This window comes from Gavialis gangeticus, unplaced genomic scaffold (genome assembly GCF_001723915.1).
Source record: "Gavialis gangeticus isolate Ggan-Ray unplaced genomic scaffold, GavGan_comp1, whole genome shotgun sequence".
Lineage (NCBI taxonomy): Eukaryota > Metazoa > Chordata > Crocodylia > Gavialidae > Gavialis > Gavialis gangeticus.
Genome location: NW_017729006.1, coordinates 25381327 through 25397558, shown reverse-complemented (window position 1 = coordinate 25397558; position 16232 = coordinate 25381327). Strand labels below are relative to the sequence as shown.

Genomic DNA, 16232 nt, shown 5'->3' with positions numbered 1-16232 from the left:
CCCCCCCCCCCCCCGATGGGGTTTGCCTAGCTAGCGGGTGCCCACACCACAGAGACTTTCCCCCATCCTGGCCCCAGGCCCCTCTGAGCTGGGGGTCTGTCCAGCTGGAGGGGGGGATGCTAGGACTGGGGCAGGGGACTCTGTTTCCCCCTCCTCCTGTGGGTTGGGACACTGACTCATGGTGGGCAAGGCTGGCTGAGCAGGGGGAAACCTCCTTGGCATGGTCCCTGCCCCCAGCTGGGCAGGCCCCCCAGCCCAGAGGGGCTGGGACTGGGGCAGAGGAAAGCCCCCACAGTGCAGGGTCCCACCTCCAGCTGGGAAGACCCTAGCTGGGGGGGGGGCAGAATAGGAGGGGGCTCTAATTCCCCACTACCTGGCTGGGTTGAGGGACACCCCATGTCACAGAGCTCCCTCCAGCTGGGCAGGCTGCAGCTTGGTGGGAGCCTGTGTTGGGGTGGGGGGCTCTGTTCTTTCCTTCCACCCTGCTTCGCTGTGGGATTGGGGAGCCATTTTGTGCCGGCTCCCCCCTTCATCGTGGCTGACAGCAGGGGTGTGGCGGGTGTGCTGGGTAGCCAAACAGGGATGGTCCCTGCTTTCCTGGGCTTGGCTGCCCTTGGCAATGGCTGACAGACTGGGAAGCATGCTGGAGTGCCCCTGCCTTTTGGTCTCGGCCAGCATAGGCATCTCCCTGCCTTTGCCAGTTAGGGAAAGCTGCGAAGATTGGATTTATTCTGCCTCGGGCTTTTTGGCTGTCTGTACTTAGCCATGTCACAGGCAATCACCACCATCAGTCATTAGGTGCTTTCACTTTCCAATGGCCATTCTGACTCTATTTCTTTGCAGAGAGGGATATTCTTCTGGGTGCTCACTGAAATCCTGCTTGTTACCAGTTTACCCCAGATCCCACAATTTAGTCTGATTCAACATTTTCCTTTCCAGTAGAGTAGCTAAGAGGGGGTGTCGAATTGGGGTGTGTGAGTGAAAATAGCAGCTGCTGTGCTGCTAGCCAGGCTGCCACTGCCACAACCACCAGTACAACTACTAACACTGCCCTATGCACTTGCTGTTAGCCAGGGGGCAGAAATGCCCAGGTATGCTTCTGCTTCTTTCAGATCATAGTCCTGGTCTAACACCCTTTCCTAAAGGCTCTGAGGAAGCCTGCCTGCAGATAAAATACTGCAGAGGGAGCTGGTGTTTATTGTTGAACATTACTGATTGCTACCTGAAAATGTCCTCTCACTGTGAGTTCCTATGAGTGTTGGTGATTGTGATCTAGTGTTGGTTCTTGTCATGTTTAAAAGAAAAATCTTAAGTCAGTCTGTAACGTAGTGCTTGCAAAATTGTGCTTTAATCTGATAGGTCTAACCACATGTTCTGAGAGTGCAAATGTTGATTTGCAAGTGCATATAGGTTAGATGCCTAAACTTTCTCATTTGGGATTGCAAATTAGAGCTTGTTTTAGAGGTAGCTAAAATCTTAGCTATAAATTCTCGACACCTTCATTTATCATTTTTAACACTGGGTGGGAACGCAGACATACAGTAAATTTAAAGCTAGTCTTAGAAGGTATACGGATGCTGCTGGTGGTAGAATGCTTTTTCTTTCTATTTTGTTGGTTAAAGCATGGGCTTGCACTAGTGATACTGGGACAGGAAGCAGCTGTTCCTTTAGCAACATAGTTTTAATCTGTAACATGCAAATTATACGTCTATAAACAAAACCAGTAACTTGGTTTACATATGTACTGGCACTGTAATGGGAGTGCAGGTGTGGAAATTACAACACCATTAAGAATAATATTCCTTGTGGATCTTGATAACAAGGAAATGTCCCTTTCCTAACATGGTTGTCTGTGTTATTACAAGGTTTCTTAATGCAAGCCAATGACCTCAGATAAAGAATTCTGATTCAATTAAAATATAAATGACTTGAAAAATGCATGTTTTTCTTTAAGTACTAAGAGAACCATAATGTAGAACATCACTTCTGAGAAAACATTAAAATTAGAGCTAGTCAAATAACTAGATGCAAGAGTTTTCTATCAAAAAATGGAGTTCTACTGAAACTGAAATACGTTTGCAAAAGCATGTCAGTTTAATCAAAAAGGGAAAACAGAAGTGTTGACAAGGTTGAAACATCCCATCAAAACAGTTTTAATATTTTTGGAATGAAACATTTTGGTTTTTTTTAATGACTCTATTCTTTTTTTAAAAAATATTGCATTACATTACTATAAAGCAAAGCATTCTGAGCATGTGGAAATGAAACATTTTGGTCAACCTGAAATTCCCCTTTCCTTCCCCCTGCCCCGTGGCCCAATTCTCTTTTGTAGAGAACTTAGCCATATTCATTCTTTGTTCCAATTTGGAATGATAATGCTTTTCAAAATGTCAGTCTCTCTGAAATGGGATTTCTGTTCTTCATCCAGTTCTTTTAAAAATGAAAAGGGCTCAAGCATTGGATAAATCCAAATAAGTTTGAGTCCTTCCATCAGATTATTTGTAAATGCAAATAGACTAGTTTCTACTATGCCTGTGTAAAGTGGCTGGTATTTGCTCCGGATTTATATTTGGCTGATTCAGGGGACAGCGATTCGATTCAGTGATTCGAATCACTGTCCCGAATCAATTTGGCCAAATCTGATTCAGAGATTCGGCTGCTGCCTAATCAGCTGAATCTGTGAATCACACAGATCACATCCCTTGCCCACTCTCTCAATGGCTGCCCTGCCTGGCCTAGCTCCTGGCCCTTTGAAGAAAAAAAAAAAGCTCCCACTCACTGGCTCCTGCCTGGCAGGGGGCGATTCCTGCTTTCCCCCACTGCCCCACGCCATGTGGGGGCTCTGCCACAAGCCCCCTGACCCCTGCCTGTTCTCCTAGCTTCCCCCATGGCTGCCCTATCCTTTAAAAATAAAAAAAAGCCATGACTCACCGACTCCTGCCAGGTGGGGGGCGATCCCCACTGCCCTATACTGCCCCATGCCTCATATGTCACGAGCCCCCAGAAGCCCTGAGGCCACTGCAGGAGCTGGTGAGCGGGGTTTTTTGTGGGTTTTTTTTTAAAGGTCTGGGAGCTGGGGCGGCTGGGGCAGCCATGGGTGGGGCAGCCATGGGGGATGAGGGCAGATAGGGTATGGGGCCTGGCAGGGTCCCCTCCTCCAGTCCCCCTTCTGCCACCCCTTACTTACCAGCACTGAGTCCAGGTTGAGCTCCCTGTTGCAGTTAGTGGGGACTGCCTGAATCGCCAAAGCTCTCTGAATCTTTTCCAAATCAATTCAGAGAACGTTGAAGTGATTCAAACCTTTTAATTGGTTCCCTGATTCGATTTGGATTTGGAGATTCAACCACTAAATCAGGCCAAATCTCCTCTGAATTGAATCAGTGCCTGAAGCTTTGCTCAGCCCTAGTATCTACTAAGTTTTGATGATTCTAGATCAGTTTGTTCTTTTACTCATTTGTATCTGTGCAGGTTTTAATAAGTCATTCTTCTCACAGGGAAATATAAATTAGATTAAAAACTTTTCCAGCTAAACATCCAGAAGCTTTATGATTCTAATATTGCTTGTTGGACAGCTGCTGCAAATTATGCCAAGCTGAAATGATCTACAAAAGACTGTTCTGGCACCTGGGGTTTACATCAACACTCTTACTACAGCCATCACATGTTCACAGTGTGAAGGATGGTATAAGACAACTGGAGAGTGTAGCAACAGTACCATAACTAAGGCAGGGTGAACAGGGCAGCAGCCCTGATTGCTGACTTGGGTGTGGGGTAGAAAAATAGCAGCTGTCAATACTGCTCACTAGCCACACTGCCAGCACTGGCACCTATGCCATTGCCTCATGCATTGCTGCTGCCCTAAGTGCCAAGTTGCCCTCTTAAGCCTCTGCATTAAGGGTTAAGTGGACTTCACAGAAAACAACCATCTTAGGCAAGATACTGGTCCACATTATCACTAATAAGTATTCTACACAAATAAAACTATGTACATCTGCTTTGCTGAAGTTTAGAACCTGGCCTTTAAGGTATAAGAAAGCTTCTACCACAAAAATATAGGAAATTTTCTGTTAGTAACTTCCTTTTTAGGATGTAGCCTGCCCCACCCTAAAAAAAAAGGCAATATGCAAACTGGTATATACCATGCTTGTTCACGATCCCACTGAAGCTAATGGCAAAACACTACAATCAATGATTGCTATCAGTAGGAGCAGAATTCAGTATTTGTTTCACATTGAAATCAAACCTGGGGACAACTTCATTTCAACAAACCAACACAGGTAAGAAAATAGTTATTAGACTTGGAGCTTCCTTGTGGCAAAGCTGACTGTGTCAGATTCTGTTTACTTCTGTTTTGTGGCAATTCTAACCCAAATGGAACCTTATTATTTCAATTTTATTTTGTTCTTTCCTGCAGGAGAAAATATAAGAAAACATCACAGAGGTAAGAGTAAAACACAGGACTGGGGGAAGGTGTTTGTAAGTCAACTATCCTTCTTTTTGAGCCTGAAGGATTTTTCTTATTCATCATTGGAATCCATGCCACTGCGCTTTTTGAAGGACAGGCAGCACTCTTACTTCAAACTCCTGTTGGTAATAGCAGGGGCTTTGCCTGAGTAAGGATTGAAGAATTTGGTCCTGATCTCAAATATATTTTCCCCTCGTTTCTTCAATTAGATCTGCCGGTTTTAACTTCTATCACTATGTGCACTGCAATAAAAGATTGATTGCGTGCTTTTAGTTTTGTTAATGATATGTGCCTTTGCAGGAGGCCAGAGGAAGACTGGGATCCTGTTGCTTAATAGGCCCTATTACAGCTAAAAGATCTAGCTATCTTATTGCATCTTTGCAGTAGGGAAGACTACTGGGGGTTCTCTGAGTGATTCATTTCTCCCTATGGAGTCCTTTTATTTTTGGTTTGCGTTTGTTTGCTTTCTGATTATGTACTTTGCTGTGGACGCTCTAGGTCACAGTTTTAGGTGGGTCACCATGACTTGCCTTATTCTGTTTCTCCCCCTTACTTTGATTCTGCAAAGTAACACGTGTTGGCTCTGGATTTAGGACCCAGATGCCTTGTTCTGGGCAGGGGGGGAACCCATTCCCCCCAGACTGATCACAACCTTTTCATTCAATAATAGGCAAATGTATTGATACATAGTGATAACAAAAAAGAAACGATACAAACAATCAAGCAATTCTATATACTACCAATCCTAGGGCTGTCATCAGAGTCAGAATACATCCGGCCAGGATGTGGGCTTCACTGTGAGGCTTTCTCTTAGGTGTCAGTTGTCAGCACATCAGCAGCTTGGAGGTGGGATGCAGAGGCCCCCCCTCCCCCCCCACCCAGTGGGGTGGATAATGGGCTGGTCATGTGCCCTCTGTCCATGGTGGTCTCAGGGACCCCTCCTAGAGATGGGGATGGAGAGGAGGAGGAGGACCCAGGCGGGAGATGAGGAGTGGGAGGGACTCCTTGCTGCTTCAAAGTCCTTCTTTTATATGCTCCTTCTCTCCAGATGACTCCTGATGACTCTTCATCTGTGGCTATCACTGATTGGTCTCTCTGTGTGGCTGTGATTGTCATATGTCTATGTAGCTCATCACATGCACACATACTAATTTGGTCTTTCGAGGCCTTCTCCTAATTTGGTCTGTTTCTCCAAAACCGAGACTCAGGCCCCCCTGCTCTGGGGTCTTGTTAGTTGGTGCCAACTTATCTCGTGTTATGGTACAGTCTGGTACATGCCCTCATTTCTCAGGCAGTGTGTATATCTGTTGGCCTTGTTGTGTTATACAGCCTGTCTGCTTTGAAGGCTGTGTGAAACTGTGCTTGTGTGACCCAGGCTTTTAAAAATCAATTAACCCCTGTTGCCTATCCTGAACCATTCTAATACCCCACCCCCCATAAGCCAATTCCTAAAAAGCAAACCTTTAAATACCATTCTTAAGATATCAACATGTGCTTTTAATCCCCACTAACTTCAGTGGAAGTTGAGAGCATTTAATACCTTGGAGGAACTAAGTCCTAAAGGCACTTCAGAATGTGCTCCCCTGTGATGTGCTTTGACTTACAAACAGTGACAGTGAAGTCCTGAGCCCTACAGCACGTCGTTGTGCAATTTTGTACCATACTGTGTGGTACAACAGATGCCCTGCCTGGATTTTTCATCTGGAAGAGCTACCATGAAACTTTGAATGTTGTAGAGAATTTGAATGAAGAATTTTTTTTTGAGTAGGCTGTCGGCTTGCATGCAGGTGGTCTGTATTTTTGTCATGCTTCACTTAATACAGTTATGGACCCATAGCCAGAGGTATTCACTTGCTACAAAGTGGTTATTAGGGAACAGAAAAATTTCTAGATGTTGAATGATTGCTGGGTGAATTCTTTATATTGCTTGCATCTTGATTGTATGTGTTTTCTATATATGTCATTTTGGGAATGGTTCATGGAACAGTTAATCCAAATTAAAAGGATTGGGGGACTTACTGTGTCATCTGATCTGCAGTAAAGCCTATCATAGGTAGAAACAAAATGCGTCAGTTTTACTCCTGAATAAAAATAAAAACTTTTAAGTTACAGCAATTTAGCTTCTATTTACCATAGGAAGCTGCATGAAAACTGTTATAGCAGATCAGCTTAAACCATGCTAAGTCCCCCAGTTTTAAACACTATAATTGTTTCATCTGTCCATACCTTATGGCATTGATCGGAATGTGTTTTTAGTATTTTGGGGGGCAGAGATATACTTAAGCTACTACTGTAAGTATTAGAAGAGACAAAAATTATACTACAGGCTAAGAAAATATTCCCTATTATTTTTTTGCCATTTAACTCAGAAATTAAACTGTGAGAGAGGTCTTTTGTATCCTGTTTGGTTATGTGTCCATGGTGATTTGTATACATTTAGCCTGATTCATCACACAGGGGGCAACATTTTTTTTGCATCTTTTTTTATAATGTTCCTTTATTGACTCCCCATATCCCCCCTTTATTTCTGTATGCTTGATGTATATTTTGTGTTGGTATTTGCTGTTTGGCTCCTGAAATTTATACTTTTTATGACTGGACCTATGTACTGGTGAAACAAATGGTATTAGTTCCATCGAGCAAAAGGTCGTGCCCAGCAAGTAAGGGTGTCCAAAGTGGGCCCTATTCAATTCAGATTTGGCCCAAATGAGAAACAGTGATTGAATTAGTTGATTTGGATCATTGTCCCTGATTCAATTTGGCTAAATCCAAAGTTGAAGATTCAATGCTGATTTGGAGAATCAGCGATTTGGACACAGACACAGCTTTAAAAGCTTTTTCTACATACCTTGAGGTAGCAGGCATGGCTTGTGAACGCTGCAATGCTGGGGTGCATGGAGCAGCCCACAGGAGCACAGGGCGGCCCTCCACGTACTCAGTGGTGAACCTGGAAGTGGACTGGAAGTACTTCCAGTCCACTTCTGGGTCTGCCAGGGAGTGTGCTGGGGGGAGCCTCCCCACATCTCCCTGGCTTGGCAGTTGGCTGCAGGGGGACCCCAGGTACCCCTCACAGACCCAGGAGGCACCAGTTGCCAGGCTGGGAGTGGTGTGAATGGCCCCCCATGTGCTCCGCAGCGGACCCAGAAGAGGACCAGAAGTGTTCCTGGTCCACTTCCAGGTCTGCTGTGGAGAGCACTGGGAAGCCCCCCGCACTTCTGTGGGATACTCCATGCATCCCAGCATCACAGTATTCATGAGCCCCTGCTACCTAGAGGTATGTAGAAAAAACATTTAAAGTTGTCTTTATGTCCGAATCGCCAAATCTTTCTGAATCTCTCTGAATCTATTTGGAGGGTTCTGATTCGATTTGGATTCAGAGATTTGGCCACTGAACTGGGCTGAATCTTTGCTGAATTGAATCAGGGACCGAAGCTTTGCACAGCCCTAACAGCAAGTACTGAACAACTAATGATGATAATATTGTTTAACAAATGCTGAATGTCTATCAAAGTGTTGTCTACCATAGCAAGATATTCAGGTAGCAAGATAGCTAGAAAACCTAGTGTGTGTATTGGTAGGAAATACCTGCGTTTTGTTTCAGTTTTGGATTTGGCGTTTCAGAGGGGACAGTGTTTTGTTTCAGTGTTTCATAGGGATATCCGAAATGACTGTTTCATTTTGTTTTAGATTCAGCATTTCGGAAGGACAGTGAATCATTTCAGTGTTTCAAATCACTGTCCCCTTTCATTTTGGCTGGTACTGTTTTGGAATTTCGATGGTGTTTTGGTGTTTTGACCATAGGCTACAATGTGGAATCACAAAACTGCCTATAACTTTGTAATTTCTTGCCTGATTTGGATGAAACACGCAGGGGTGCTAGCCCCTTCTGAGGCCATGAAACCTGCAAAGTTTCAAGAAGATATGTGTAGGGGTTTCTGGGAAACTACACCTCAAACTGTTCAAAGCAAAACTAGTATCACTTGCTGGCAGTGGCAGCATACTATCATCCCACATACAGAGGTCCACTCCCCCTGGGAGGAGTTTGGCACAGCCCTGAAGCCCTTCTGGGGGATGCAGCCCCACAGATCTGCATGCGGGATGACAGCAGCCTGGTGCTACTGACTGAGGCCAGTGCCAACACTGGGTTCTTCCTGGTGCTTGGTGTGGGCTATGCCAGGCAGACTTGGGTGCTGGTGCTGGCCCCAGCTGGCAGCAGCAGCCTGCTGTCATTTGCGTGGTCCACATCTGGTAAGTGCGGAGCTTTTAAAAAAAAAAAAAAAAAAAAAAGGCATCTCACTCACTGGCTCTGGCAGCGGCAGTTGGGGCCTCTGAAGGCTTGTGGCAGAACCCCTTGTACAGCACAGGGCAGCAGGGGGCAGCAGGGATCCCCCCCCCCCCCCACCTGGCACCTGCACCATAGCACAGGCGCAGCACAGCTCGGCAGGCCACCACATGCTGCCTGGGAGCTGGAGCAGATGCACCTGTCAGCCAGAGCTCCTGGTTCAAGTCCCCACCTCTCTGATCATTCCCCCAGCTCTTCCCAGGGGGCATGGCCCCTGGATCTGTGCGCCAGGTTTCAGCAGGCTGCTGTTGCTGGCTGGGGAAATAACCCAGAGCTACTGCCATCTCCAGCCGGCTGCAGCATTCTTCTGTCATCCCACATCTAGGGGCTCGCACCCCCCAGGAAGAGCTGGGGGAAATGATCAGAGAGCTAGGGAAAAGATCAGGGAGTTGGGGAATCAAACCAGGAACTGGGGAAATGCTCAGGGACTTGAACATTCCCCCAGCTCCTTTTGTTCAATTCCTTAGCCCCCTGTTCAATTCTCCAGCCCCCAGTTTGGAAGGGACCTCAGGGACAGATTGTTGTCACTGGCTACCAGCTACAGATATCAATATCAGTCCTTCCCCTCCCCCTCCCTCTTTCCCTGCAAGCCCGCCTTTGAAACAGATCTGAAATGTTTTGGAAATATCCTAATCATTTTGGATAATTCCCAAAACATTTTGGATGGCCTGTATCATTTTGGAGCTGTTTTGGAGCCCTGTGTTTCATTTAGGATTTGGTGTTTCAACCGTCAAAATGTCTGAATCCGAAACAAAATGAAACGGCTGCCGACATTTCTCACAGGCCTATTATTTAACTTGAGACTTCAGCCTGAGTTTCCTCTATGTATATGTTAATTGTGGGTTTTTTTTCCCTCTCTCTCGCTCTTTCTTTCCCACAGGAATCCAAATGATCTATATCTGCAGATATCTCCAAATCCATCAGGGTAATGGTATTCTGTCTGCTTTTGCATTTTGTTTAGTATGTTTCTCTTTTTGGGAGTATTATTATTAATTATGTCAGGGTGAACATAAACTACTCAGCACCCCTTTTAATATGGGGAGGCAGAAGAATATCTCATTTTTAACACTTTACAGTCTAAAAGAATGACTTGTTGAGGCCAGATCTATCAGATAGATCATTTAATGCAAAAAAATTTGAGGAGCCGTAGAGTCACTGTAGTACTGGAACTATACTCAGTTTGTAATTGGAGATGACAAAAACAATCTTGCACAAATTACATAGTTAACTGGGTTGACTCAAATACTTTAAAAGCTACAGTAGATTGTTATAATTTTCCTCATAAACTTGGAAGTTCCACAGATATTGATGCAACTCTAATTTCATTAGTCCCAAGTTAGTAACTCTGTCTGAACCACTGAGCTGTGATGCAAATTAATCACTGCAATACCAGGAGCACAATATATTTAATAAATACTTAAGTCATCTATCATTTTCATATCCAGTTAACCTTGACTAAGTGAAGACTAGGTATTTCTTTATATAGTTACTTGAAGGAGATCGTGCAGTGTAAAGAACTAGTCAGAAGCCAGAAAATCTCTCAGATTTTCAGATCCTATTTTTTTTCAATTTTCTTATAGATTTTTTTAGACTTAAACAACATTCTGTTCTATGATTGGCTGCAAATAGCCAGAACTTTTAAAGTGCTGAATACCTGCTTTGGTATGCTTTGGTATGATCTGCTTTGTATCCCCAATCACCTTGAAGATAGAGGTATAGAACTCTCAAAACCTTTTAAAGCAGTGGACAGGCTTGGATTTTATCTGCCTGAGTGGAACTTGGCCCTTTAAAGTAACTGTGGACAGGCCATGTGCCACTGAACTGTACTTGAAGCTCTCCAAATAGTATTCAAATGAGAACTACGTGATACATAAGTCTTGTATATTTTTCCTTATTTTGTGCACCGTAAGATTGTGTGTGTTGCCACTCACCTAGTTAACTGCCTATTGGATAGTTGTACAGTTTTATGGTTTTTATTTACTTATCAAGATGAAAATGATCACCTCCCACTGAACTTGTCCATTCATTAAGATTTTTAAAATAATCATTAGTATGTACATAAGTTGCAAAATAACACAAAAATGGCAGCAATGTGTTTTGACCTGCTTTTCACCAAAATTGAAACTGTTGTGGCTTGGCTTACACTAACCATGGGATAAGAATGTGCAGTCGATAATTATTTCAGAGCAGCTGATGCACAGTAAAGCCCCACAGCAGACCTGGAAGTGGACCAGAAACACTTCTGGTCCACTTCTGGGTCCGCCGCGGAGCACATGGGGGGCCATTCACACCGCTCCCAGCCTGGCAACTGGTGCCTCCTGGGTCCGTAAAGCCCCACCTCCTTTTACCCTGCATGTCAGGAAATGGTTTGCATGTCATACCTTATGTTACAAAATGTGGTGGCTGCACTAAAAATACATTGTAATAATACAATGAAATACACTAAAGAGGACCTATTACTTATGTTCTTTAAGTTTAGAAAAATGCAGGGTTCTGACAAAATGTCTTTAATTTATGCATCCTTAAAACAAACAAATACCTTGAAGCGTTTATACATAGACTCTTTTCTGTCCCACTGGGCTAAGTACAGACATTCATAAAGCTTGAGCCTGAATCCATTCAATCTTTGTAGATTAGTCTAACCTGTGTAGCTTTAACCAAGAAGCAAATGAATAGACATTCACTTTTGATTCTAGAAGTGCGGCCACAGGCCTGCAGTGGCTCAGGCTAGAAGCTGGGGGGCACTAGACTGAGCCCTCCCCTCCTTCAGGCAAGGGCCGGAAGGCTGAAGGGAAGCTGAGCTGAAGAAGGACATGGCCAGGCCCCAGCAGGCTGATTGGGGAGGGATTTAAACCCCGACCCTCGCCTGCACGATCTGCAGTTGGGGCGGGAAGTGGGGGAAGCAGCTCCTGCCAGGCATTCTTCCCCACTTTGCCACTCAAGGAGCAGGGGGTGTGGCCAGATGCTGGCCCTGGTGGCAGCCTGAGGTGGAAGGGGGAGGAAAGGGGGTTTAATTCCCCCTTCTTTCCACCTTCTCCCCCTTTGCTTCAGGCTGCTGCCAGGGCTGGCCATAGTGCTGTGCCCCTGCCTGGCAGACCTGCCTGGCAGACCCAGTGCTGTGCCCCTGCCTGGCAGACCTCAGCTGGAGTCCCATGCCAGTAGGAGAGGAAAGGGAGGGATGGGGGTTTAATCTCCCTCCTCTCCCCCCTGCCCTTTACCTCAGGCTGCCCCCAGGGCCAGCATCTGGCTACACCCCCAACAGCTCAAGCACCAAGTCAGGGTTGGGGGTGGGAATGCCTGATGGACTGCTCCACCCATGCCAGGTGGACTGGGCTGTGTCCCCAGCCAGGTTTCCCATCCTCACCCCCTTTTCAGCCACTCCTCACTGCTGCGGTTAGAGAGCAGAGGGGCAGGGCCAAACCACTTGTGCTCGAGCAGACTGCACAGTCCAGCCCAGGGCTGCAAAGCATCCTGGGATGCTGGGGGACTGTGATTTAACTTGAATGGGGAAGGGATCTGGGACAAAGGTTCTATAAACTGTTTTGACCTAAATCAGTTAAGCGTAGTACTACATTCAATCAGGTTTATCTTAAACCAGTTTTGGCCATTTTGCAGCTGGTTTATGTGCACTGAACTTTTGTTCTGTTACAGGTTTAAACCAGTTCCTGATCACTTAAACCAGTTTATGTGTAACTTCTGTCCCTATCCCTGATGTTTAGAAGGTAGGAGAGAAACAGTATACAGATACTTACACCTCCTTTTCCCTCTTTGTTCTCTCTGTGCTTGTTCTTTTGGTTTCAGCTTTGCAGCTATGGTTACTGGTACATGCACTCTAAATAGTCTGTTGTATGGGACATCTGTGTGCACATGCACAACCTGCCACAGATGATAACAGTGCATCATATGCTCATGTTAGTACATGAAATAAGTGAAAGCAACTTTCAAACAAAGTCCCCCTGACCATAGCACTGACACATGCGCAAAATAAAATGGAAAAATAGAAGTAAATGCAAAATCTTAAAGAGGAAAACTGTCATAATTTCAAACAGCAGCTTTTTAACTCGAAATATTTTATTAAAATACCTCTAAATAAAGTTACCTCAGGAACCATGCAAATATTTGAATCCTCTAAGTGCCTGATTTCAGGTAATAGCTTACTCATGTGTCTATTCAGGACTTGGCTTTGCAGTTATGCAAGTAAACACAGTGCAATCGGTTTTGAATTAATCTCTCTTTTAGTACTTTTTGAGATATGGCACATTGTTACCACGTGTGTCGTTACTCTGGGGAAAATACTTAGAGATAATTCAGATCTTTATTCAAATAGAGCACTGAAAAAAAATAGTTAGTGGGAGCAGTATTGTACGAGTTGAAAGAACCTGATTGTTAAGGGATGAAACAGGCAGTTACAGGTGGTGATAGCTGTCATTGATATGCTTTGAAAATATCAGTGTGGTATTAAATAACTTGGCATCCAGCATTTCATTTCAATCTATTTAGTCCTTTATTACTTAGCTCTGACACTGTTTCACTTGTATAGCTTATCTGTTGACCTTGTGAGGTTATCTTAATTAAGTCAAATATAAATACCCTTAATTCCTTCAGCTGTGCAAATAATTATAATACTGTTCAGCTTAACTGAAGCAATTCTGTTTTTCTTATATACTTAATAAGAACCTGGCAAAATGAAAGCAATGTAGTATGTGATAAATTCAGGGTATACTGCAGAACCTCAGTCCAGTAAGTAACAGGAAAAGAGTTTAAACTTTACAAAAGCCTGATTTTATTTTGCGGGGTGGGGGTAGAGGAGGAGTCAGGGGATATGGTCTGTTGAACATTTTCAATTCCTACTGATTTCAGTAGAACTGGAGGAGTCGGCCCTAAAACTTGAATTCAAGTCTGGATGTTGCAATACACGTCTGATAACAGCTGTGTAGTAATATAGGCAGGCTCAGTATCTTTGCCAATAGTTAAGATTGCCTGACACTTCCCACTAGAAGACTGTTTTCATCTGCTTTAAGTCTGCCAAATGCTAAACCATTCAGACATTTTCTATGTAGCGAGTCTGATTCAAGCTGATTTTTTTTTTTTTTATGCAAAATGATTCCACCATTTCTGAGAATGAAGTGAGGGGAAACATGTTTTGTTCATGTTGGAGTGAACATGAATAGAATAGGATGATTCTGGTGAGAAATGAACATGAATAGAATAAGATGATTCTGGTGAGAAATGTTAGGTCTTTGAGCCAGGATTCAATATTTGTTGGGGGAGTCATCTTAGTGTCAGAATGGTCTTTTGCTGCCTGTAAAAATAGTCTCTGATTTTAACAGGTTATAAGCATCTGAAAAAAAATCACTGTTTGCACATAATTGGGGACTTGTTGACTTTTGGCCTTTACATTCTCAGACACATGCTAAGTATGCGCTTTCACCATGCAATCTCTGTGACCAGACTGCAAGCGTCACTCCACAGATCAGACATAGTACACAGATTATGGTCAAAAGTTTGAAGTGATTTTTTGGACGTCTAAATTGAGATGCCTAAGTGGACTGAAAGTGCAGTTCCTAGTGTCCATAGTATTTATGAATTGGAAGCGCAATTCTCCTTGGCCTCTGTTGAATGTGTGTCTCAGTTTCCCATGTGCAACAGGGGATCATGAACATAGATCATGGTGAGAATTATAGAGAAGCCTGTAATGGAATTAGCAATTCTGCCTTCATAGCATAGTTTGAATAGTGTGCAAGAATAAGACTGTGATCTGCCCACTGAACAATGAAGTTGAAAAGTTTTTTTTGAATAAAATCTTATCCAGTGCATGGAATGAGGTAGGAGTTTTGTGGAAAATATGGTATGTGATCAATCATTAAAAATATATAGCAGTAATTAAAAATATATAGCATAATACATAAACCTGTTGAGGCCAAATTAAGATTGCATATAAAACCTTAATGCTATAATTTCCTAACTTTAGAGTCCTTGACTTCTGGAACTTTAATAATGTTCTCTGAAGTTTATGTAGTGCAGAATTTTTAGTGTGATAAAATATGGGTGCACTGAACAGTTCTGAATAGAAGACTGATCTGTTCACTTAACAAACCTAAATGAAATATACTCTTTGGCTCTCTGAGGGGAAACTTCTTGTGCACATTGCCTAGCTCACAAAACTTGCCCTTGCGTAGGGGAAGCCCCATGGGAGACGATAGGATAAACCTACCATTTTGAAAGACGTGTTAGACCAGAGCAGCTTCTGCTGGCCTAACAACCCACCTTCTATAGTTGGGAATGGAGGAAGTGAATGACTGCAGAATATATGTAACTTTAAACCCTTTGCCCTTGCTTTCAGTCCCCTTTGTTAATTAGATCAGGTTGCTTCTATGGAATGGAAACTTCCCAGCAACCAGAATGCTTCCCAGCGTTTTTATGTCAAGGTGGGATTTTTCCTTCATGAAATGATAGCTAATGAGGGCCAGCTGGTAAAAAAACTGGAAGTTTCTATGGTCACAAAAAATGAAGATTTAGGAAAGGAAAATAATCTCCCTAAGGCAATGGAACATGTATTTGAAATACAGAGTAAAGAGAACAGGACACAAGTCATTAAAATACTTCAGAATCCAAAGGAACCACACAACTATGAGTAAATAACTGGCTCCCTCCTACTTACACCTCACGTCCCTTTTAAATGAGTCTGAAATTTCAGTTTTCCTCCTGACATTTATATAGTTCTGATTGCCTATCAGTCTAAAAATTCAAGATTCTGTTACAAAATCCTGAATGATCATAAATATTTTCCTGTTAATTTTAAATAATGTCTGTTTCTAACAAGAGAGCTTACAAACAAGGGAAGAGACAACTTCAATCGCTTCTTCAGTGGTAGCACAGGTCATCTCAAATCAGTCATAAAGTAGGTATAAATGGATCAAAGTTATCAAGCTTTTCCATATTCGTTTATGGATGAAAGCCTTCTGTAGTGCTTGCACAATCTTTTGTATTAAGTCAGTGGAATTTATGAAATACATTTGGGCTAGGAACATAAATTACATATAAACCAGTATAAATGATCAGGAACCGGTTCAAATCTGTAACGCAACAGAAGTTTCATAGTTTCATAGTTTCTAGGGTCAGAAGGGACCTGAGTAGATCATCTAGTCCGACCCCCTGCCATGGCAGGAAAGAGTACTGGGGTCAAATGACCCCGGCAAGGTGTTCATCTAACCTCCTCTTAAAAACCCCCAGGGTAGGAGCCTGCACCACTTCTCTTGGAAGTTGGTTCCAGACCCTAGCTGCCCTGACTGTGAAGTAGCGCCTCCTGATATCTAACGTAAACCTACCCTCTGCCAGCTTGTGACCGTTATTCCTGGTCACTCCTGGCAGTGCTCGGTGGAACAGTGACTCCCCCAATGCCTGCTGATCCCCCCTGACTAGTTT

The 16232-nt window shown here is 43.7% G+C and overlaps 1 protein-coding gene across 7 annotated transcripts in view; it reads left to right on the top strand.

Moving 5' to 3' along the window:
* Positions 1 to 16232, top strand: part of PDE1C (phosphodiesterase 1C) — a 604326-nt gene that overhangs the window by 265621 nt on the left and 322473 nt on the right. For 3 of the 7 annotated variants that reach the window (XM_019509004.1, XM_019509006.1, XM_019509007.1), the window contains exon 3: positions 4415 to 4441. The exons of the other annotated variants lie outside the window; for them this stretch is intronic. In XM_019509004.1, the coding sequence (XP_019364549.1) occupies positions 4415 to 4441 (27 nt within the window). The remainder of the gene's footprint in view (positions 1 to 4414; positions 4442 to 16232) is intronic. 7 annotated transcript variants of the gene reach the window in all.